The 24,275-nt window shown below is 38.0% G+C and overlaps 2 protein-coding genes across 3 annotated transcripts; one reads left to right on the top strand and one right to left on the bottom strand.

Annotated features, from left to right (window-relative positions):
- Positions 1–1,220: 1,220 nt before the first annotated feature.
- On the bottom strand, positions 1,221–18,341 carry LOC136254942 (uncharacterized oxidoreductase YjmC-like). Its single transcript, XM_066047660.1, has 11 exons — positions 18,100–18,341; positions 17,926–18,038; positions 3,166–3,241; positions 2,994–3,109; positions 2,833–2,931; positions 2,225–2,290; positions 2,108–2,177; positions 1,934–2,052; positions 1,664–1,759; positions 1,450–1,560; positions 1,221–1,399 (listed from the first exon to the last, which is right to left on the bottom strand). Exons 1-11 carry the CDS (start codon positions 18,266–18,268, stop codon positions 1,340–1,342), a joined length of 1,095 nt encoding a protein of 364 aa, XP_065903732.1. The 5' UTR covers positions 18,269–18,341; the 3' UTR covers positions 1,221–1,339.
- Positions 17,550–24,268, top strand: LOC136254943 (cAMP-dependent protein kinase catalytic subunit beta-like). Of its 2 annotated transcripts, none has more exons than XM_066047661.1 (10): positions 17,550–17,704; positions 18,504–18,571; positions 18,985–19,113; positions 19,172–19,270; positions 19,514–19,674; positions 19,732–19,780; positions 19,849–19,944; positions 19,996–20,118; positions 20,173–20,337; positions 23,989–24,268. In XM_066047661.1, the coding sequence occupies exons 1-10, from the start codon at positions 17,662–17,664 to the stop codon at positions 24,112–24,114; spliced, it is 1,059 nt and encodes a 352-aa protein (XP_065903733.1). In that variant the 5' UTR covers positions 17,550–17,661; the 3' UTR covers positions 24,115–24,268. The 2 variants fall into 2 exon arrangements, with proteins under 2 accessions (XP_065903733.1, XP_065903734.1); XM_066047662.1 differs by lacking the exon at positions 17,550–17,704 and adding an exon at positions 18,304–18,396.
- Positions 24,269–24,275: the final 7 nt, after the last annotated feature.

Below are 24,275 nucleotides of genomic sequence, written 5' to 3' on the forward strand. Positions count from 1 at the left end.
TGCATGAGGGTTACACCGCTGTAGCAAAATAATCCTTCTATCTGATGATAAGATCATGAAATTCCAGAGTATATTATACCTTGCATGGCTCAAACAATGTATAGCTTCAGTGAAAATAGGTTTTACAGCCTTTCCAAAATCCCTATAGTTTAACTCTTAACTCCTCTTGCTTTTAACCTATCACTTTAATATTACAACAGGTGGTATAGTGTGAGGTGGTACCATGCACAGTCAAACCTCTCTAATCTAATGCTCAACGGGAGCCATAAATTTTGCGAGTAAGAAGGCTGTTGGATTATCAAGTCATCTCTGTAGTCCGACATTGTACAATATCTAGAATTATGTCAGATTATACAGTAAATTACAGGTAAAACGGATCACACAATGTTTTAGCATGAATTAATTTTAGAATTTGCAAGTAATACAGCTTTTTTCTATTACCGTTACAAATTAAATAATTTGGTTGCTTAAAAATCGTTTCTGTGATTGCTTTTGATGCAGCATTAATCTGTTGGATTACAAAGGTTGAAAACATAGCTATCTCCAAGTCTAGGGAGTCAAATTTTGTGTTGGATTATGGAGTATAGAGGTGTCAGATTACAGAGATTGTTTTCTATATGAAAGTGTTGTGTTGGTAAATGACATTATGGTCAGATTAGAGAGGATTCTGGATTACGCAGGTGAGTACATACACATGTAATTGGAAAGACTATAAGACCACTTTTCACAGATCACATTATTATATTTCATACATAAATTTGTTCATTTTGTATCATCAAAACATTCAGCTAATATAACTTGTTGCTTTTTGAAACTCTTCTTTGGTATAAACCCCAAATTCATGTTCTAAACATTTGTTAAACAGCCAACATGCACACAAGTACAAGTGTTTTTTCATACGATGTGAACTCACACCTGGTACAATAGCTACAACAATTATACTAAATACATTATTTGAAGTGCTATTGGAAACTAAAATAGTGTTAGCTGACCCCAATCCTGCAGTAAAACAATACATGAGCCATAACAGCTGACTGGGATGTTGAAACTTTTAAATTTCTAAATGAAAGTCTCATATAATCCTTTACAGTGTGCCAGTTTCACTTAATACAGTGTCCCAGAATGGCAGGCCAGAGACCATGCATGCATGCATGCACGGGCACTATGGAAGATAGCATCTTTGTAATGATATGGAACTGACTATAAATTAGTAGTTGCAATTTACACGTGACATGCTGGTGATGCAAAGTAAAATAATTTACTACGTGTAGCTGGTGTACAGTGTGCAATTGGGAAAAAGTGGGGGGAATTAGATTTATTTTTATCGTGACAGATAAATCTAGCTATGTTTAGATGTCCTTTCCATCTTTTGTACACTAAGGCTATCAGCTACTTGATCCTGTAATGGTGGTAGTTGTGATAAGAGCTGCGTTGTACTATTTCACATACCATAGCATTGATGATGCTAACGTGGTAGGTGATACCACCATCCTGTTCAACCAGTTTCTCCTGCATCCTCTCTGGATCACCAGCCACCAAAACTGGTTTGTCAGATTCCGCCTAGATATAAAACAAAGCATATAACCATGAACTAGACAATTGCATAATCACATAGTCAACTGAAGTCCTATAGCTAGCAACTATCCCAATACAGCACACTCACAGGTTGTTGGTTTCTCAGATCAGACATTAGTCCACTCATTCTAGTGGGGAAGTCGTTGATGAACACTGATGGATCAAGTGCCATAAACATATGACCCTAATATGGAAATTACTGCATATACGACAGAACTCTTTAAAGAAACATAATCAGGCCTTGCTCATGATTATAAAAAATCGCCAAATTTTATAACACACAACTCTTCAAAAAAGAGCACCTCTCTAATAATTATGATAGGTACTATGGTATAAACAATTGAGCCCATGTCCATACCAGGTCAGCCTCTGAAGGGTCACCGGTCCATTTCCTGATCCGCTCACCATAAGGTCCCCCACTCATCACACCACACAAAACATCCACCATTGTAGCCAGTCCATATCCTTTGTAGCCAGCTAAGGGTGTGTGGTTGATACACTGCAGTGAACAGTGGTGGGGCTCACTACTCACATGTCTCCTCTCTTCCTCCCAAGGGTAGTAATTTCCCACCATCATTGTACTCTGATGTGCTATTAGTATCCTATATGTAGCGAATAAGATAGGAAAGTAGTTCTGTTTAATGCTCACCTTTCCATCCTTATCCACTGCCCACCCTGTAGGTATTGGTATTTGTTTACGATGATTCACCTCTACCTGTGGATAAGGTGAACACAACTTAAGACTTGCGTACTGTGAGAAGAGACTGGATCTGCAAGAATTCACATGTTTGCACAAGCCCTGTATTTCACAGAACTCATTTAATAAATGCAAACTACAGTATAAAATTTGAAAGCATGCATTACAATGAAGGAAACAAGTAGGTTTACTATTATCATGTTCTCACACAACTAAATCCCTGGTCATAGGATGCTTACCCAGTAATAAATTTATAGCAACATACACAGAAGCCATCATGTAGCCCCACAAACATGTGAACTCATCATGTATACATTACCACATAGCTATTTTTAGTAGTTAATTTTTGTACTCCATTTGCTCTTAATTTAGTTACATGTTCTTTAGAGTTGGAGCATACTCTCTTGGCTTTAGCTTGGCGACCTACAATATAGATTTACTTGTTTACGAGAATGCACATGATTGTGTAGTTGTGTGCTAAGTTATGATTATTTAAATAAGTGCCTGAATTGAAGCTCTGATTGCTTCATTGTTAACATGTAGTTACTATGGTAACACACCTTGCCAACAGCCACAGCAGTGGTTGCCATGTCCAACATAAAATCATCACCATCCATACCAGGAGCACCAAATGCTATCGGATTAGTACCCAACACTTCCTGTGGAGTACAATGTGTACTGTGCATAGCCACGTAATTTAACTTCCAATAAATCAACTCACTTTTTTCCCTCTGGTGGGCATCATTAAGGGTGATGTATTAGTCATTGACATCCCCACTAATCCACTCCTGGTGGCCATTTGACTATAGAAACCAGCTATCCCATAATGGTTGGAGTCTGATAATCAGTTATCATGCATGATGACACATATACAGCAAATGACAAGACCATACGTGCGCAAGTCACCCAGGCTATTCCTGTATTCTTGGCCTTCTCAATTGCCAGCTGCATACAAAATATCCCTGCCACCTATAGCACAAGTAAAACATATCACAAAGTTACAGAAGGCATGATACAGCTGTACGTATTGTACAGGTACAAGAAGTGCATGTCATATAATTGTGGTGCTTTACAGAAAACAATAACTAACTTGTGGTTTGTATGTATGCACGTTCGTATGTACATACATACATACAGTATGTATGTAAACAGTGTTGAAGATTTAGTTACTAGCCTTTTGCAAAAGCCAGGTTGATACTACAATACAAACTGCATGCAGTACTGCAATGTACATATACAAATTGAGTTCATTTATAAGTACATACGTAGGTACGTAATCAAGTGATTGAGTGTTAACGTTAAAAAACTGAACAAGGAAATCCATATACATGTTACATGAGAGTTTATTAATAAGGATTCACTACAAACTAAAACCCATAACCTAATAACAAGGTGGTGAACCATTGCTTGAGTAAAGCATTTATTGGGGTGAGCCTGGCGAGCTCTACACAGATCGGTAGTCATTTGACTGTGGTACGAGCGTCGCGTTTCCAAAAATTTACGTAATGAAACACGGCTTAACTTCCATCTATGGTTCACGTTATCAACCATTACAAGATGAATATATGCTATAGATTACTGATGCTCCAAATATGGTTTGCGCTATTGACCATCACATGATGAATATATGCTGTAGATTACTGATGCTCCAAATGATGAATATACACTGTAGATTACTGATGCTCCAAATATGGTTTGCGCTATCGACCATCACACGATGAATATATGCTGTAGATTACTGATGCTCCAAACGAATATACGCTGTAGATACTGATGCTCCAAATATGGTTTGCGCTATCAACCATCACACAATGAATACATGATGTAGATTACTGATGCTCCAAATATGGTTGATGCCATCACACGATGAATATATGCTGTAGATTACTGATGCTGCAAATATGGTTCGCACATGATGAATATACGCTGTAGATTACTGATGATCCAAATGCTATAGACCATCCCCTGGATGAACGAGGACAGAAGGGAATGGAAGGAACGCTCGTTTGAAAGTCAAGATGACAGATGTAGACAAAGACGTAGAGACAAAATGTGATAAAGAAACTTTACAACAGAAACAAGCAAGAAGAGCCAGACTAAAAGAATACCACAGACAGAGAAGAGCTGAGATGACACTGGAATAGCACAATAGTTTATTACTACAAAGAAGAGAAAGGTATCGCCAAAGAAGATGAAATGAGCCCTTGCCTGATAACAAGTCATTTGCTACCAACCATCAATTTCCCCCCTTTGATATAATGAACTTCATGATGATAATCACACATTATACCTTCTCAAATATTTGCTCAGGCTCGCCCCTCTTAGCATCTGTCTAGTTTATATGCCATGTACACTGTTGTATGTAGTATACGTCTCACAATGTACTGAAAGTTGTACCCACATGCAGCGGATAACATGTTAAAATCTACATACATTTACCATTAGACACAAAGCTTTCCAACAAGAGCTTTTACTCATCGAGCTTATGGGAATGATATTTACATAGAAACACCATGCCTACTTCAAAAAATAGCAAGGCTTGTCCCACCCTTGAAGCAATAGCATCTTAGTTGCCTCTCAGCAGTCACATAATTATGATAGTGATTGCTGCCATATTTCTCCATCCCTTAAAGAGATGCTTTCCCATTAACCATCATTACATCACTTGAGGCTTGGACACCTTTCGAGTAAAATTAAGGTATACAGTGTAGGCTAATGGTTCAAGTAGTAGCCTCGATGAATACAATGACCCTTCAATAACCCTTCTCAAGACTACATACATCATATGCACATCTTAAACATATAATATGGTTAAAGTACACACATGTACCCTGTAGGTACACGTAGCTGGCATCCAAGAATGCATCCAGTCAATTAACAAACTTTTAAATTTAAGAACAAAAACATGTAGAAATTCTCTCATATCTAGCTACCTTGTTCATAAGACCACCCAACAAACACAGATGCATTATTCTTATTAATTTAATATGGCCACCTTGTCCAATACGGCGAACGGCCACATGTGTACTAGAAACACAAACTATAGGCCACGGTACAGTAACACTGCAAAAGTTTATCTGTGCAAAATGTTATGGTTAATAAAGTTTCTTCACATAGCTACGTACAATCATACATCTGCTTGCATTGATATTTACAGTACTACTGTATGTGCAACTGCTCTATTAGAGTACTATATCTTGATCTCTTCTGCTCCTTGGTTGTACTCCGGCATTATGCTCAATACATTTACCAGCTTATTAAAGCATGTCGGCTGACATAATTGGTATACCGTAAAAGCAGAATATTTGACTGGGAATTAAACTTGGCAGTTGGTGAATTTTCACTGGAATCATCAAATTTAAATCTACCAAATAGCTGACCAATTCATAACAATAAGTGATGTTAGGTATTACATTTGCTCTAAAGCACACGTATCTAAACTCATGGCTCTTTTGAAGTACTTCAAGAAGACAGAAAATAATGACGGGTTGCCATCTAAATTATAGGCCAATGAACACTTGACTGTTGACTATATTGAATCCGCAAATAAGAAAAATCAAGCTTGGTGATCAATAATGCGGAGAAATGTAGGGGAAGATGTGCATCGTATGCAACTAACACCATTTGGTGCCAGTTGATGACTGGACGATGGAGAAGCAGGGTAGCAAGAATGTAGTTATCAAGGGATCAGACGATAAATGACAAATAACTGTTGTTTTGGCTGCTACTTTGACAGGATGCCTTATGAACCCACAGATTTTGTACGAGGGCAAAACCAGTAGATGTCACCCAGCGGTTGAATTTCCTGAGGGTTAGGATGTGTCGCACACTTCAAACCACTGGTCAAATGAAGTGTCAATGATTCAATATTTGAATAAAATCGTGATTCCTTTTCTTAAATCAAAACGAGATGCACTGAAGCTACCACAACCCCAGCCTGCCTTGGCAATATTTGATGTATTTAAAGGACAGCAAACAACTAAATTTAAGGATTTGCTACGTACCAATAATATTCGAATGGTGGTAGTTCCAGCTAATTGTACCGACAAGCTACAGCCAATTGACCTGGCCATAAATAAAACACTTAAAGATGCCATTAAAAAGTGGTTTAAGATTTGGTATGCACAAGATATGCAAAGACAGCTTGACAGTGGGGTACCTGTAAACAGCATTAAATAGATGTATGGATTGATGAGTGCAATAAAAGCCATTGAATGCAAGCTGGCTGATGTCTTTAATCGCAGAAATATATAGCAGGCCTCAACTTGCCATTAATGGATTTAGGCATGCTGGAATAACCCATGCTTTGCAGATATCAAGGTCTTCTGATACAGTATACTGTGATAATTATGTGTGCATTGATTATTGTTAGTATGAACTTCAGTTGATTTTGACACTGTACTATGAATAAATTTACATTTGTATTACACAGTCATTTCATTAGCTCCATGTGATTATATTCACAACATGATTCACTAGTGACTAATAGTGTCCAAAACTCTACATTGAAGGTTAGACAGTCCTTTCTGCTTTGTTCTTCATTGATGGTGAGGAGCTGAAGGGAACCAGAAGTTTATCTTCAAAGCATTGTGACAGGTGGTTGTGCATCACTGAGTGTTGGTAATTACTAAAGCATGGCTCATCCATTGCAATATCAAATATACCACAGTCATTAAGTGTTGGCTACATTTCTGTGTCCACGATTGATACTTTTAGTTTCTTCTCATCTGTAACTAAAGCTTTTATTATTGACAAAAGAACTACCTTAGGATGGCTATGGAAAGCTGAATCACAGACTTTCACACTGTCATCAGACCACTGCATTGTTTACAACAATCTCCAGTGGTTACCACGAACCAGTAAAATTTATAGCCTATTTGAAGGTAAAACCTTACCATGTCGCAGAGTTGATTTGAGCCCAATAATAGTGGGAACTGTTTCTTCAAAAGTGACTGTGCAAATGATATGTGTTTGTCTGTTAAACAATAGCCACCAAGTAAAATGGCTTTATCATTTAAATTCATGGTAACTCTGTCAAGACAAACCCAGTTTTCAGTCTGTTCGTCAGAATTGGAAACATCTGAGTCTTCAACAATAGTTGGTGCAGTTGTAGAATTTAGTGCACCTTCATCACTGAGGTGAACATCTCCATCTTTATCGTATGCGACACATGTATTAGTAGGTTTGACAGCACTCCCAATAGCAGCTGCAAAGTCAACATCACCTTCAGCAATAGAGTTTTCTGTGTCATAAGTTTCTTTTTGAGCAGTAGCAGTAGAAGGTCTCTTGAATATCTTCTGGTTGATATCACTGTAGTACCATCCAGAGTATTTGAAATCCTTGAGAGAAACATCAACAACAATTCTGGAAGTGCAGCAATACGTTCCGTGAATATCTCAATAGACGCCTTGATAAGCCAGTTAGTAAGTCAGTACAAATTCCACTAAATTAAACCATGCAGGTACGTGCCCACGACCAACTGTGGGCTCACGCCTGGTTTCCAATTGGTATGGAAAAAAACCGTGTGTCTGTGTGTATATGTGCATACTGTCCACACACAGTCCTATTGTGTTGCAGAATATACACGCTACTTTACAATAACATCTACATGTAAATGTATTCATGTGTAACCCACTGTAAACACTCCAATGCTTACTTTCTAATTGTAGCACATATGGTACTACTCAAATGTAACGTTGCACTCGCTCGCACCGCTTGATTACAAGAAAACGGAATGAATACTTACGAAGGAAACGGGTGCCACGCCCTTTAATTAGCAAGTTTTTTAATCACTCGCCATGCAACATTACGTTTGAGCGGTACCGTAAGTCTTAGCATTATCATCTCTGCACAAACAAATAGCCACAGGGCACAGTATTTAGCTACTGAGTGTGACATAAAGAATATCCAATACCTTGTACTACAAGTTAGGTCACTTAATTAAAGTATAATAAAACCATATAAACATTCGTTAATAAGGATTCACTACAAACTGAAACCCATAATCATTCATTAAAGGTAAGACTATAAATACTGACATGGAGAATTACTTGAGTCAAGATGAGGAAGTACAGTATATAGCTCCACCATGACTGTAATATAGAATTTTTGCAAGGCCTAATATACATACATGTATGTAATGGGCCCAAAGCACTTACTGAAGAAGTACTGTATGAAAAGAAACCTTGCACGATCACAAGAACAGATCTATCTTGGATTGGGAAGGGGGGCTCACAGGCATGAGCCCCCTGTGGGGATCCGGAGCACACCCCATCAGAAATGTTAAATTTGGTGATAAGTTTGATCATACAACAGGTAAGTTTTGACAAAAGAAAAAGTAGATGAATAAGTTGCAGTAAATTTGCTAACTTTTATTTGTCAACTTCCTATAAATGCCTCTAAACATGTTTATATAAGAGTTATACCATGGCTACAAGGGATTTGCTGATATATACACCCAAAGCCCAAGCCCGAGGGCTGCGGGTGTATATATATATATCAGCAAATCCCAAGCAGTCGTGGCATAAGTGATATATATCATTTGGGGCCCACTTACCTAATAGGTGAAAGAACTAACGAGAACTCATCCCGTTTCTTTTATACAGTAGCATCTGAAGATCGATCGTGGTCTTAATAGCGTGGGCCAATAGCCATCAGAACGTTATCCATACGTTAAAACATCATTAATACGTTACCATGCTTCAACACGCAATGTTAGAAAACTTGCGATTGTGGGATGGAGTTTATATTGTTGTCACTTTTGTACTAAGTTAAGCCAACTTATTGGGACAGTAAGCAAATTATTATATTAAGTTAAGTACTTAGGACTGTAAGTTACTAACCTATTTCAACGTAGCAGTAGTAGCTTTGCTGTTCCATGGTTTGTTCAAAGGCTGGTATGCTGTGGGTAGAAATACGCATCCAGGATCGCCCAAACAATTATTTTGTGCCTTCATTATCCTTTAGTAACCACCAACTAGTCTATCTTAACAAATATACTCAGCTTAGCAACCACTACAAAAATGAGTCCCACAATACAAAGCTCTATGTCGCTCAATATAACGAGTCAAAGCGCATCGTTTCTTTGAGCTGGCTGGGTATCAAAATCATTGGTAAACCACTTTCCTATGATATTTCCCGGGCAATATGAGAGTTAAACACCGAGTGGCACCTTTGAACGCCCACGCTAAAGTGGTATATATTAGGAATTTTCAGAGATTATAGCCAAAAAAAGTACGGAAACAAGAGAGGTCGCTTACACCTGAAGATATACTAGTGGACAATTAATCTGTACTTCTAAAAATTGTTTCTACTAGTTTGTTTTAAGTAATAGTTAGACTTCAGACCACAGGGGTCTAAGTAATTTAGTAATCTCATGGTCCTGTGTCGTGGCGCCTGAGCGAAGCAAAGGCGCTACTATAGGGCCTGAGGGTTAACTTATTTAGACCCTTTATGTACTTTTTGCACCTTAACACTGTTGACAGCTGCTTGCAACAGAGAAATGCATCATTAATTAGAAATATTCAGAAATCCACTCTTCCAAGCCTGTATACAACCTTTGTGAGTGAAGGACAAGTTTGTGCAATCTATATTAACTTTTTTAATACAGACAATTACAGACATTCATTTACCTATGGGCTCATATACATGTACAAAAGTAGTCTCACGTGGCCAAACCTCTTTTTCTCGGCATGGTGCTTATCGATTATAATTATAAGCACCTGCTCGAAAAAAGGTCTGGTCCAGAATTAATACGTAAACTCGTTTTCACACCCCAAGCTAGAGCTCAGGGTGTTTAATGCACTTTCGTCATTAAACGTATATTTCCTATTAAATTTCAAGCCAGGTATGCACTGGAAATGCCATGAATGATTTCTGGTAGCGGTGATGAGAGACACTGAGATTGTTTTTCTACAGTTGAAAAGGTCACGGATTGATTCCTTGTGAAACGAAAAGGCGAAAGGCGAACCGAGCAACCCCAAACAGGTAAAACTAAGCCCAAACAAGCTTTCAGATCAACCTGAAACACTTTCAACAAGTTGCTAAAAGAATTATTAAACAAAATTTTCTAGTATCTGACTGACTGTGTATCTGACTGACTGATTGACTGACTGATGCCTTCAGACAAGCATAACTCGATAACAGCTACAGCCAGACACGTACCTTTTGACATACCGCAGTATGTACAATGCATTCTTCATGGACTTACCAGTGTCCTCCTTTGTGTCCCATTTATCTTTGCTGACAGTGAAAGATGTCAATTTGGCGATAGAGCATGACGGCTTCCCTTCGTACTGGAAATCGTCTGTATTTTTCATAGTCGCTACTGTGATTGCAGAGGTGCTTTTTGAACAGGTTTTGATTCATACTACTTGTAACAGGTTAACATAGCTGACAACAAAGCATAATGGATACTTCACTTTTCAGACAACAATTGATAGCTGGGGCACGCGACACCATTTCTTTCTTTTGATGTGGGTTCACCAGTCACAACAATTTTATATTACAAAAAAAAAGAACATAACAAACAAGTACAAATTTTCAACTAGAGTAGGGACCATGGTACATCGATAAAAAGTACTGAAACAAGCTGGAGTAATGCATGATATTAAATCACAGTAAAACAATGAGAAGTGTTATATCCCTACTGTGCCATAACACTTCTTATTGTTTCACTGTGATTTAATATCGTGCACTACTCCAGCTTGTTTCAGTACTTTTTATCGATGTGCTATGGTCCCTACTCTAGTTGAAAATTCCATTTTTTGTGTACTTGTCTATAGTAACAAAGGAGTGGACAAGCAAAGTTTCAGCAATTTATGATTGACGGTCTTGGAGTTATAGCGTTAGACATTTGGAATAGCAGTAAATTTGACTTGCACAGCGACAATATGACAAACAAAACACAGACCTGCACTTATTCAATCGATCATAACTCATGACGGAAACAAGCTACAAAGTTGGCTCGATCTGTTCATTACTGTATGAACCGGAAAATCCTTTAAGGTATAGTGCCTTCCCCGTGTGGACAATGAAAAAGGCCATTCTCTCAGTGACAATGATAAACTTTACATCGTACATAAACGCCTATAACCCATGTCCCTTTCACTGTATGACCACAAAATAAAGATTGTCTTACTCTCTATGAACAGATGAATTTGGTGGTGTATAGGTCTTATTGATTTGAACTTTGTTTCAGTGTGTACCGAAACAATTAAAACGTACATAAATTTTCTTATGCATACTTTTAACCTAGTTTATAGCAAAATAGAATTCTGCGGCTTGGTCACAAATGTGCAAGTCCAGTGTACACATATACGATAGCTCAAAGTTACAGCACAAGCTAAAGTGAAACCCTTTGAGATGAATCAAGACACAAAGAGAGTGACACAAAGCACACAGAATGGGAGAGCAACATGTACAAGGGTTGTTGTAGCAATGACTCAATATATCCGGCCATTTGTAAGACTACTCCACAAGTATCTAATACATACATATATACCAGAGACAATGGTGTTGGTGTGGTAAGGAAATGAGATGATATCAACAGTTAGCAAAGCCCATGTCATCATGTGCATATCAGTACCACATGTACAGTTAGTGTTCAGGAATGTTGGGCTATATTGCAACCTGTATAGTAAATCAAATTACACAAAAATTAAGCATTTTAAACAGAGTTATACAAGAAGCTGTCCAGCTAGCAATGGCACGTACATATACTGTATTACTTGCACACGTATCAACCAGTACTGCATGCAGGTCTGAAGAACTAGTGCAGACCCTAGTCTGTATGGTTTGCCCAAAGGAAATGTGTGGTGAAAATTTAGATTGACCGTAATTATTGTGTCAGGCATTCCAACAAAAATATTTTGAAATATTTTTAGCGGGTCAAGTAGTGCTACAAATGAGCCAAATTTCAAGATCATGTGTAATTGCATCCATGAGTTATTAAATGTTTTTGCTCAACGTATTCAAACTATAGCCTAAGTACACGTACCACTTGTCGATGTCACATGAGCCTTTGGTATGCACAATATTATGCTTTTACATTCCCCCACCCTCTAAAAGAGTACATTAAACTTGCGTACATGCTTATTAAGGCATGAGCTCGAGAGTGGTCTTCAGCAGGGGGTCAATACATTATCCATCACACTGTAGACTCACTCATACAGTTCTTTTCTACTGGAAGAAAGCATCAGCTTGACACACGTACTTGGAAGTTAAACATTCTTTGTTTGATTCAGCAAAGTTTAACCGACAGCTATGGAGACTGATTACTCGGGTAACAGCTTCACTACAAACTAAAATCTGCAAAGTGACTGCATGTTAACCTGCAGGACTGACTATTACCTGGTACAATTTTGTGAAAGTGATAACTGCTTTCCTGAGACATTATACATTTTATGAAGCACACGCTTTATATTTATAGCACACTTAGCAACAAGGCTATCAGCAAGACAACAACCCTCACATCCACTGCTACTAAAGATTTGTCACCTTACGGTATCATGTACACAATGTGGTACACACAATCTGGTACACTAACAGTAGACTATATTAATGGCCTGAGCCTATATGACACCAGTCACTTATTTACTTAATGTCCCCTTCGGGTTTATAATTGAGATCGGAGTTTATAAATGTGGCTTTTATACAAGTACTATATCTACAGTACTGTTGAGGCCTTTTAGAACATTATAGTTACAAACATAATTATTGTAAAAATTATGAATGGTGCTCAAAATCATGTTCCTTTACACCCAAGTAGAGCAATCAGGCTTTGCATTATTGATGTCTCATTTTACTATATTTGCTTTAGGACCATTACCATAATATGTACGTATATACAAAATTTTGAAGTATGTAAAATTCTCGTGGATCAGCAAATTTCAGTATTTTTGTGGGTTTATTTTTGAAGATCACTCGTATTTCACTGACGTTACCTATTAGACAGCATAGAGCTAACCCTGATAAATGTCAATTTTCGAGGATGAAAACTCCTGGACAGCCAAGCAACCGTGAAATCCATGAAAATTCTGTCCTTTGAAAATTTGTATACTACAGTACGTGGTCATAATAATCCTTGCAAAAATTTTGCAAATATCTATAACACAGGATAACACAGGATAACACAGGATAACACAGGATGCATAACTTCTTGTTACTGCAGCAATGGCAGGAGCAAGTAGAGTCCTGCGGTATTGCCAAAAACCTTTATCGGTATAGACGTATTTTTAAAATAATACCCCTAGTATTGTTAAATATAAATTTACCCTACTGTACAATTGTTGAATAGGAGTGGTATTTAGTAAGTCAAACACTCAGCTACCTGTAAAAAAAAAACAGTGTTTTGATGCCACAACCTTGTATTTTACTATTAACTACTACAATACTTATATTCGGTATTTTTGATATTTCGGTTACATGGTTTGGTATTGGGCCTCAGTATAGTACGTACATATATAGTATTGTAGATTTGTTAATAACTCGGCGTAGGTACATGTATATCGCAGAGCCCTAGGAACACGCAGGACAATACACTCCAATATTGGGAGAGAATTTGCATTAGCTACACTAAGTGGTGGATAAAGACCGAGATACACATATACTATGTGACAAAAAAAGTTCACATTTTGGTGATTAAAGTACAATGTTTACCAGCAATATACACTAAATACCCTATGACCCTCCATGTGTGGAGGATGATTAAAGCGCAACGACAAACATCCTGTTTAAGCGGAAAAAAACAAAACACAGGCATCTTGCAATATAGGATCACTAATTATAACACTCCTATAGAGTATATTTTTGATTTGTCACTAAGGAACTGTGCATAGATACATAATTCTTCAACTCCATTCTTATTATTACTGTGTACATGTCCACTAGTATATCTGCAGGTATAGGTAACCTCCCTTGTTTCACCACTTTTTAGCTGTCCCCTTGCTTCCCTGCTTTTCTGTTCTTTGATCCCTAATCCAGCTTAAAATTCCTAATTTTGCCTTCTACTTGTTTATTTTTTATAAAACACAATTATGACTACTGAATCCACATGTACACCTGTACCACACATTTAAAAGAATGACGTATTCCATAAAATAATATTGCATCTGAATGCGTACCCCAATAATCAACTACGCACTGAAAAGTGAGGTGGCTATCTACGCTTTGTTTGTAGCTATGCTCCACTCGTTACACAGCATTACAAACGAAGAAAAATACAAGAAATTTCTCTGCAATGAATCCAGTCGCTACGGAAAATGCAGGTGAAAAGCATGACACAGCCAGAGGGAAGCCGTATTGCGCTATTGCAAATTGATACCTTGCGTTGTCAGAGAAAAGAACTGGAACACAAAGGAGGACAAAGGTAAGTCCATGATATATGCATTGTAAGTACTGCGGTTAGCAAAAAGGCACGTCTTGGGACGAAGCAACGTCGAACAGTGAAAAAATCAAGCCTGTAGCCTTATCCATTGTCGAGTTATGCTTGGCTGAAGGTATCAGTTAATCAGTTAATAGTTAGTTAGTTAGTCAGTAGAATACTCAGTTACATAGGAAATTTTTAAAATTCTATAGAAATTTGTTTGGGATCACTCTGAAGGCATTTTGGGCTTGGCTATGCGTAGCCAATACTGCTGAGCTGTTATGAAGGAAATTTGAGGCTGGTTTTAGGGTGATATTTTTGGGCAAGAAAGCCCAAAACTGCATGATCCCTAATACACAGTACTACCATACTGTATGATACACTCTGTTAACTTTAAGCTACATATGTAGACTCTTTAATTCGCAACTTCTTTGAGCTTACCACACCTACTGTATATGTCCCAGATCACTTTGTTATTCCTGAAAGTCATCAAATAAATTCATTGATATAAAAGCCGATCACATGTGTACACTTAATTCAGATAGGCATAGAGTTAACTATACAAGTATAAGAAAGCACAGTAGGGATATTCACTTCTTATTGTTTTACAGTATTTGGACATTACGTACTACTCCGATCCAGCTTGTTTCAGTGCTTTTTATTGCAGCATTATACACTGTCCCTAATCTAATTTTAAATTCCATATTTTTTCTTATACTTGTTTGTGAATTTTTTTGCAAGCTCATGACCACTAAATATCTGCTGAGTTACCCACAGCACTATTATACTAGATTATGACTTGTACAATAACAATTGATCAGTGGGCGTGGTTCTACATAAGCCTACAGACAATAACGAACGTGGATTCATGCATATCTACATGGGCGTGGCTACCATATGTCTACAGACAGTAATTTACGTAAGTGGGCGTAGCTCACGAAAGAAGCAGAGCTACGTTATGACGTGTGGTAACATGTCCACATTTAATTTAGCACGTGGGGTCAGACCCGAATAATCTGTAAAGCAGGACCTGGATGACCCAACTCGGTTTAACATTGTTACTAAATAAACTATATTTATTGACTTACACATTGCTATATAGTTCACCGTGAGTTGCTCTCTCTAATCGATATCAACAGCAAGTCTGACGTACGCGTGTGCTTTTGGTACAACCGGCGACCACGTGTATTCGAATAGTTTGATGCAATATATATTGGTATGGAAGCCGTACTGTAGTCTATTAACACTTAGCGGTAGAACCTTGACTGATGGCCATGGTAAAGAAGGATAAAAGGTAAGACAATAGCGCAAGCATTGTATGTTTATCAATATACCAAAGGTTTTTTCTTAAGCAATCTAGAAACGTTTCTGCGAAAGAATTAGGGCTATAGCTGTAGCCAGTTTTGCGCTACGCTTGACTGAAGGCGTCAGGCAGGCAGGCGGGCGGGCGGGCAGGCAGGTAGGCAATAGAAAATTCCATTGACTAAATTTTTTTAAAAATTCTGTAGCAACTTGACGGAAACATTTTGAGTCGATCTGAAGACACTTTTGGGCTTGGTTTTACCCAACCAATACTGTCATGTCTTTGTGAGGAAAAATCATGGCAGGTTTTTGGGTTATATTATTATATCACGGATCGCCCCCACACCTTCGATGTCCCTAATATACAGTACTATCATACTGTATGATAACAGTGTGTATCTCAAACTAAAGTGTATGTACCTTAAGACATAAATAATAGACCAACAACAGCCTCCACTCAAGGAGATTTACATATCGGACAATGCTGAGTTCTCAAGAGTTTCACCAAAAAATTTCCATTTTCATAAAGCTAAGTAAACAACGCTTTATGTGATATATTGCTATTTAGTTTTGCAATTTCATATACTCCATGCCTTCAGGCATAATATAACATGCTCAAAATCTACTGAGTATGCATTGCTAATGTACAGCGATGTAATGAGAGCGCTTAACTGTGTCATGTGAGAATGCATGGTTACCATGGCACTAGTATTATCGCAAAAGCTAGATCCAGCCACTTGATGTTATCACTGAAACAGCCATGGAGGTGATAGTGTAATCAGAGTCTACGCATAAAGTGGAGTCTATGATATATATATATAGCGCCATCACTTCGCTTGCGCTATATACAGCCTGGGCCTTTGGGTTTATAAATTCCATAGACTCCACATTGTGCCCAATTAACTATTATTTGTAATTATACTGTGGTTGACTCCCTTATAGCCATTATCCCATGTACTCAAACAATATTGTTTTCAACCATTAGATATTAGCAAGTATCAGATTTTAGGTGCAGCCAAGAGGTCCGCAACTCGTAAAAACCTTACACGAGATTTCAAATCTTCAACTTTTCCCAAGATTTCAAAGATTTTATGGCAAGGTTTCAAGATTTCAGAGCAAAAAAAATCGTGGTATCTGGAATAGTTAGATCACAAGACACTTAGTATCTGGAAATGTACAAAAACCTTTGCAAGTGAAGATTTAAGATTTTGAAATCTCTAGAAACATTACAAGAGTTCCAGACCAATGTAAGCATAATGCTGAATATACGAAAGTATACGTAAAATACATGTAATTTTATTTTACAACAATTTTTCAAGATTAAAGATTTCAAGATGTGAGATTTCAACAAGATCTCAAAAAGGCTGTAAAAGATTTCAAAGGAAGTGTGGATGTGAGAATTACAAATGGCAACAATCATTTTTCATTTCCAATATGCCACACCCTAACTACTACTGCATGGATAATAAAGCATTATTGACTGTTTTTGCACACGGAAGATCCATATATACTATTACGTACATCTCAATGTCATTTATGTAGGTCAGAGAAAAGTCCTCTAAGCACTCACAGGTCACAGCTACACAAACATATTAGTGGTATGAGGTTCTGGTTACACATGGTATATATGGTTATGAACTTGTAGGAGCTCTTTTAATTGTGTTTTCACATTCTATCAAATTCATTCATCAGCTCACCGGGACACAACGATCGGCATAGAAAGATGAGCAAGCTTTTTGGCCGGTCATCAGGAAAAAGTGGAGATGGTGAGTTTGTTTGTAAAATAAGAACCCTTAGTGATGATGATAACTACTAAAGTAGCCATGACTTGTGTATTAAACGATTTTATTGGGCTAGAATCAACAACAACGTTGGTGGCGCTATACACACATACACACTTTAGTGTTGGAACACGTTAAAAGGCATCAATACTTTACGTGCCAATAGCTTATCTGGCTCATACACACATCCGCTATTACACACTCACCGATCCTAAGCCATTTCTGGCGTCAACGAAGGCTGTAGATGGCGTCTCTTTGACAATGGTTGGCGTAGCATTCCCATCACAAGCCTTAGTCTTTACTTCTTTGATGTACATTTCTATATAGCAATAGGATCAATTTGCAACCATTTACGAGCTGCTAGATTAGTTACTACTAACCTAAGCGGTTTAACCCATGGCTGTAATGGCCCCTGCCGTCTGCCGCTACCAGCGTATCTGCTAGAGCTGCTCCATGTTTGGCCTCCGTCCCAATAGCTACCATACATTCAATAATAAATCTCTTTACTTCTTTGGGTGCCACCAAGAATTGGATAGGGGTTCGACTCATCGTTCCCACCTCGGTTCCCACCAAGGCAATTTACTGAAATAAATGCCTACCATTTATTAAGTTATCACGTGCTCCCCAAACTTCTTGAACAGAAATGGGCAACGCGGCAACGTCGAAAAAGGACGGAGGTTCTTGTACAATGTTGTCATAAATAGTATCACTTTGTACTTCTTTTATTTAATAAGCTAGTTTACATGTCTAAGAGGTGATAATTATCCGCTATGCTTTTTTCTAGTTGTGCAGGCGTACTTGGCACAGGCTAAAGAAGAATTCCACCGAAAATGGGAGGCCAAAGTGGATCCTGTAAGTTGTTTATGTGGGATATGAAAGGCGCTAAATGCTAAATGTGTGGCGATAATTCTAGGCGTTCCTTTATGTCCTTAGTCACCGTGCTTTACGGGGTTCGTTTGCCACACCTGGCCTGTTAAAATGTGTCTTAAAGTGGCCGCCTTAGCTGCGATAAACTTTTGAGTTAGACTGCTGCAGTGTTTATAAAAGCTTGGTCTTACAACGGAGGTGTAATATGCTCTCTCTGAAAGGTTTTAAGCGAAAAGATAAGAAGGGCCAAATGGATAGGGACCCGCAAACTGGAGTCGCCGCTTCGTTTTCTTCTCTTAAAATAGCTGGTAAAGAAGATGAAGCGGTTAAAGGCGAAGAGGCACCGGTGCTTTACTATTTGTGCTGTAAATGTAAGTGTTTTGTATTCTTTTCAACAGGTTGCAGCCAAGCTAGATGATTTTACAAGAATTAGAACGCTAGGCACTGGTTCATTTGGCAGAGTTATCCTAGTGCAGCATAAAAAGACAAACCAATTCTTGGCCATGAAAGTGCTAGATAAAGCCAAGGTAGAGTTGTCATAAACAGGAGATTTACACTTGGCAGTGACATTTTTTTTTTTTTAAGGTTGTAAAGCTCAAGCAGACAGAACATACCCTTTACGAGAAGAAGATTCTGCACTCAATTAATTTTCCTTTTGTAGTGAACATGCAGTTTGCCTTCAAGGTATTTAGAAACAGAACTATACAAAGCATTCATGCTAAGTTGAATTTTTAAAGCCTGCTCTATGCATTAGCTACAATTTTAAATGTCTTCTTGGTTCCATTGCAGCTGTTTCATATGGAAACATAAATAGTATCTTGTAAGTGTTGGTGTTACTTACAGAAATTTAAAACCTTTTTAAAATTCTTTTTGACAAGCGAAACGCGAGTTATGTTGTGTGTTTGTTTAGTGTTATGTGTCGTTTAGGACAATTCCAACCTTTACATGGTATTGGAGTATGTAGCTGGTGGAGAGATGTTTTCTCACTTACGAAGAATTGGTCGCTTTAGCGAGTCTCACTCCAGATTCTATGCTTCTCAGATTATCCTGGCCTTTGAGTACCTGCATAACTTGGACATTATTTACAGGTCAGTCCAGTAATTATTCCAACTATCTTGTAGTTTGTTTAAATATGCAAACTGTAGGGACTTGAAACCAGAAAACATCTTGATTGATCATGAAGGATTTGTTAAGGTGTGTGAGTATTTGAGATCAAATTGGTTTCATATTTCTTTAATATTATTTATCTGTTGTGATTGTAGATCACTGATTTTGGATTTGCTAAGAAAATCAAGGGACGTACCTGGACATTGTGTGGGACGCCTGAGTACCTTGCTCCAGAAATTATCCTGTCTAAGGTAAGTGAGAGCAATACACTAAATACTAAAATGATGTGTATTGTTTTAAAGGGGTACAACAAATCTGTTGACTGGTGGTCCTTGGGTGTCCTTATGTATGAAATGGCAGCCGGCTATCCACCATTCTTTGCCGACCAACCAATACAGATCTATGAAAAGATTGTATCAGGAAAAGTAATGGGTTGTGTCCTAGTCTTACAGTTTGCTATGACTGTGTTTTGTTGGTAGGTGCGTTTTCCATCCCACTTCACTGCAGATCTAAAAGATTTACTGCGGAATGTACTACAAGTAGATCTCACAAAACGTTTTGGTAATCTCAAGAATGGAGTACAAGATATTAAGAGCCACAAGTGGTTTGCCCCTACTGACTGGATAGCCACTTACCAGAGGAAGGTTTGTACGTGTGTGCGTGCGTGTGCATGTGAGAGAGAGAGACGTAATCCCCTCTTATCGGTTTGCAAGGCCAACCAACTGCCCCTGCATCACATGGTCAGGGATAGTCATATCACCACCAGGCCCATAACTGGACATTGGCAAGGTTGATAACCCAGGCCCTGCTTCTTAAAAGTCTGGAAGTTCATTCCCTTGCCTAAATGATAATTGATACCCAGCATCCTCTGGCTAGGTGAATGGCTTTGGAAGACTGTTGACAGGCAATAAATATGTTCATAATTATTGTGCTGTGTGTGCACACGTGTGGTGTTGTAGGCATGCATGTGTGTACAGTGATTATTTGTTGCTATTGAAGAAGAGAATATGGACATTACATTGTTAATCTTTGGGCTAATGTATACATGTGTGTTAGGTCCATTTTTAATAGCAACACTTGTTTATACTACAAGCACTACATGACATTTATTGTCATATACTTCCGCCTTGGTTCCTATCAACGTCTATATCCTATGATAGTTATTTACTCAGAACAGCAACTTACGTATAGTAGGGACAGTGTTGTGTCGCATGATGCTGGTGCAGTTTAAAATGTTTCGTCGTAATTTAGCAACATTTTAATATTTTTTTGAAATTTAGTTGACCCATAGCATTGGTCTAGACCACAAGTATTGGAGGAATGCGCAGCACACAAACTAATTAATCATTAATCTTGATATTAATTTTAATGAAGCTGATAAGTGGCATGTGCAGTGTCTATCATGTTCAATAAGTGGTTATTACCTATTGAAAACATAGCCTTGATTCTACTTCATTTTTGTATGCATACAAGAAGGACATGCTCCCTTTAGAATTTTACCATTTCTAGTAATGTGCACACTAGTGTTAATTGTACTGATATGACATTTTGCCAGTATTCCGATAACCAATATTTCCAAATATAGCCGATCCAGTATAATACTGCATGTCTACCTTCAGTGAATTTTATCGCAAATTTGTTTATAGCTTGTTTGTAGTGGTGGTAGTGCTACAACAGTAGCTGACAGTACTTTTAAGCAGTAGTAACAACACTGCAAAACAGTAAAATGCTACTCTATACATAGTTTAGTGCATGAGCATGTATTTTTACATAGTACATTATCTGTATCTGCTGTCTTTTCTATTGTGGTGTCGATCAAATACCAATATACAAAACATGCAGCTGATATATGGTTTTTCTGATAACCGATCCAATTATCGGTGCAACACCAGTGTGCGTACACACACACACACACACACACACGCACGCACGCACGCACACACACGTCTGGAGATCATCATCTATGCCCCAACCCTCCATGAAAGGTACACTCTCACCTAGCCAAGGAACGCTGAATAACCCATTTACAAGCCTTTGAATTTATGCGAGAACTCACCTAGCCATGAGACGTTGAAAACCTATACCATATAATAGCCACTGAAGGTGAGACCACTCCCAGGAGGATGGATAGATCATAGCCAACTGAGTCAGAGACTTGGTCTCTTCCTTGTGCATAGCATAGTGTATAATAATGTAAGGGCCCTGCAAGGCAAACCCAATGGAGTCTGCCTGTGACAATTCATCCCATTTCATTTGGAATGAATACTTGCAAAGTGGGTGCTACACCCTTTAATTAGTTTTAATTGTTCGCACTCTCGTGAGATGGCATTGCATTTGAGCGGTGGTGTGTGTCACCACATGCGCACATGTCAGTGTGTGCTTGTGTATTTTGTGTGTCACTGTTACCATGAGTATGTGTTGTGTGTCTGTTGAACATATGAGTAGGTAGTAACATTTTGTCTTGCATGTTATGATGGACACTCACCACAATAATGTAAAGTGTACTATTCAGTCCATTAACCCCATAGGTAGTACAAGACAAGCCATACTGATATCTATCAATAACAGTGTTCGTTATATTCACTTGACAGATACTAATTGTGGTATTTGAGGGTCAACTTTAGTAACCGGTTTTGATTTCTTTTATAAAGTGTGAAGATTTTGATAGTTGTGTTATGTTACATTATGAAATATGGATACCTCATAATCTTGACAATTGTACACGATATTATATAATAGATCTGTAGCCAATCTGTACACAAATCAACAAATTAAAGATTTCAGAAATTTTACAATTACATGTAGGTAGGTGACAATTTACAATTACATGTAGGTAGGTGACAATCTTCTATAGTGCCCTGAGCCGTTTCTCAAGATAGACATGTTATATGATACCACTCAAGTGCAACATCTTGGCAAGAGTGCAAGTGATTTTTTTTAATTGAGGGCGTGGCACCTGTTTCGTTCGTGAGTGCCATATTTGACCAGTTAATAGCCACGGCTACTATAACTAAGGAAAACTCTATGGCTACTATCCGAGGGCAGCTATTATGGGCTTGTGTGGAAGTAGCTCATGGTGTTTATACACATTCACCAGTGACTCGGGGGCGGTTCCAAGAGCTGGAAAGGGGAGGGGCACAAACAAGCTAAGTTGTAGGTGGTTGGAGAGAGTGGATTCTCTTGTTAGTTGTTGTATTTTGTAAGTAGCAATGATCACTCCTTTGTAGGTTGATTTTTGTCATTCTGGGCCTTTGCAGATGGTTGTGTGAAGTCTTAAAAACTTTTTAAAAGGTTATGAAAGTCTTGACACCGGTAACACAGTTAGAGGTGCTTAGTATGTATGAAGGTACCGTATAGCCTAAATATTTCGAGGGGCAAATATTTAGTGGTTGAGCAATGTTACTAAAAATAAAATTTTTGCGGATTTGCAAACACTCCCAAAATGTATTAGACTATATGGAGGACTAAATATTTCGAGGCTAAAATTTTTGCTGATAACCCCCAAAACTGCAAAATCAGTGAAAATTTCCCCCCTCGAAATATTTAGGCTATACGGTACTGGGTGACAGTTTGACAACTATTGTAATTTGCTTCTAGTGAGTTTGCAACAAATGGTAGTAATATTGCAGTTTCCATCAGTTATATAATTTTTATTAGTCTGACATTCAAGGTGTCTAGTATTTCTATCAAAAAATGTAGCTATACATATGGCTCTTCCATGGGGGGGATTTGGCCCAAATGCCCTGTCCTGGATCCGCCATAGTGACTGACCTTGTTTAATCATCCTTTAATACTATCATTCACTTCTCTCAAAAATGTTATTTCCTGGTTTAAAACAACTCCTTTCAGTCCTTTGCCCAGTTTCTGTTTCATACGTGTCTTATCAACACTTGCATTAGTATATTCAGATACAAGCCACGGCTCATATCTGAGGGCAGATCTTATGACAATAATTCTGGGCTGTGGGGCAGCTACTATCTGGGGGCGGCTATTATACGAGCCACTACCAAATATGGTATTCATTTCATTTGGGATGAATACTTGCGAATAAAACAAATGCCATGCCCTTTAATTAGCTAGTTTTATCACTCACACTCTCGCAAGACATAACGTTGCGTTTGAGCGGTACTGTACAAGTCCTATGGTATTACCACTATTCTCCTAACTAACCATTGCTACATTCAAAACCTATCTTATCATGTCACCGCATAATAAGGTCACCTGTAAGCCTAATTGTGCCAAATATTTATATTTCTCTTTGCTGTAACATTATTCGAATGTTTTATTGTATCTAGGTTGATGTTCCCTTTATTCCCAAGTGTAAGGGAGCTGGAGACGCAAGCAACTATGATACTTATGATGAAGAAGAAATCAGAGTGTCTGGAACAGAGAAATTTGCCAAGGAGTTTACAGATTTCTGATCAGTTGTGATAAGACACTAAAAACTTATTATATTATTATTATTATCCACTCATACCACTATACTAATGCAGTGTGCAATGCTCCACAACTAAGTTTTATTATTTGTCTGTTTTTAACTACTAGTTGTCATTAGAAATCAATGTATCAAAATAATACAGTG

This window comes from Dysidea avara, chromosome 5, assembly GCF_963678975.1.
Source record: "Dysidea avara chromosome 5, odDysAvar1.4, whole genome shotgun sequence".
NCBI lineage: Eukaryota > Metazoa > Porifera > Demospongiae > Dictyoceratida > Dysideidae > Dysidea > Dysidea avara.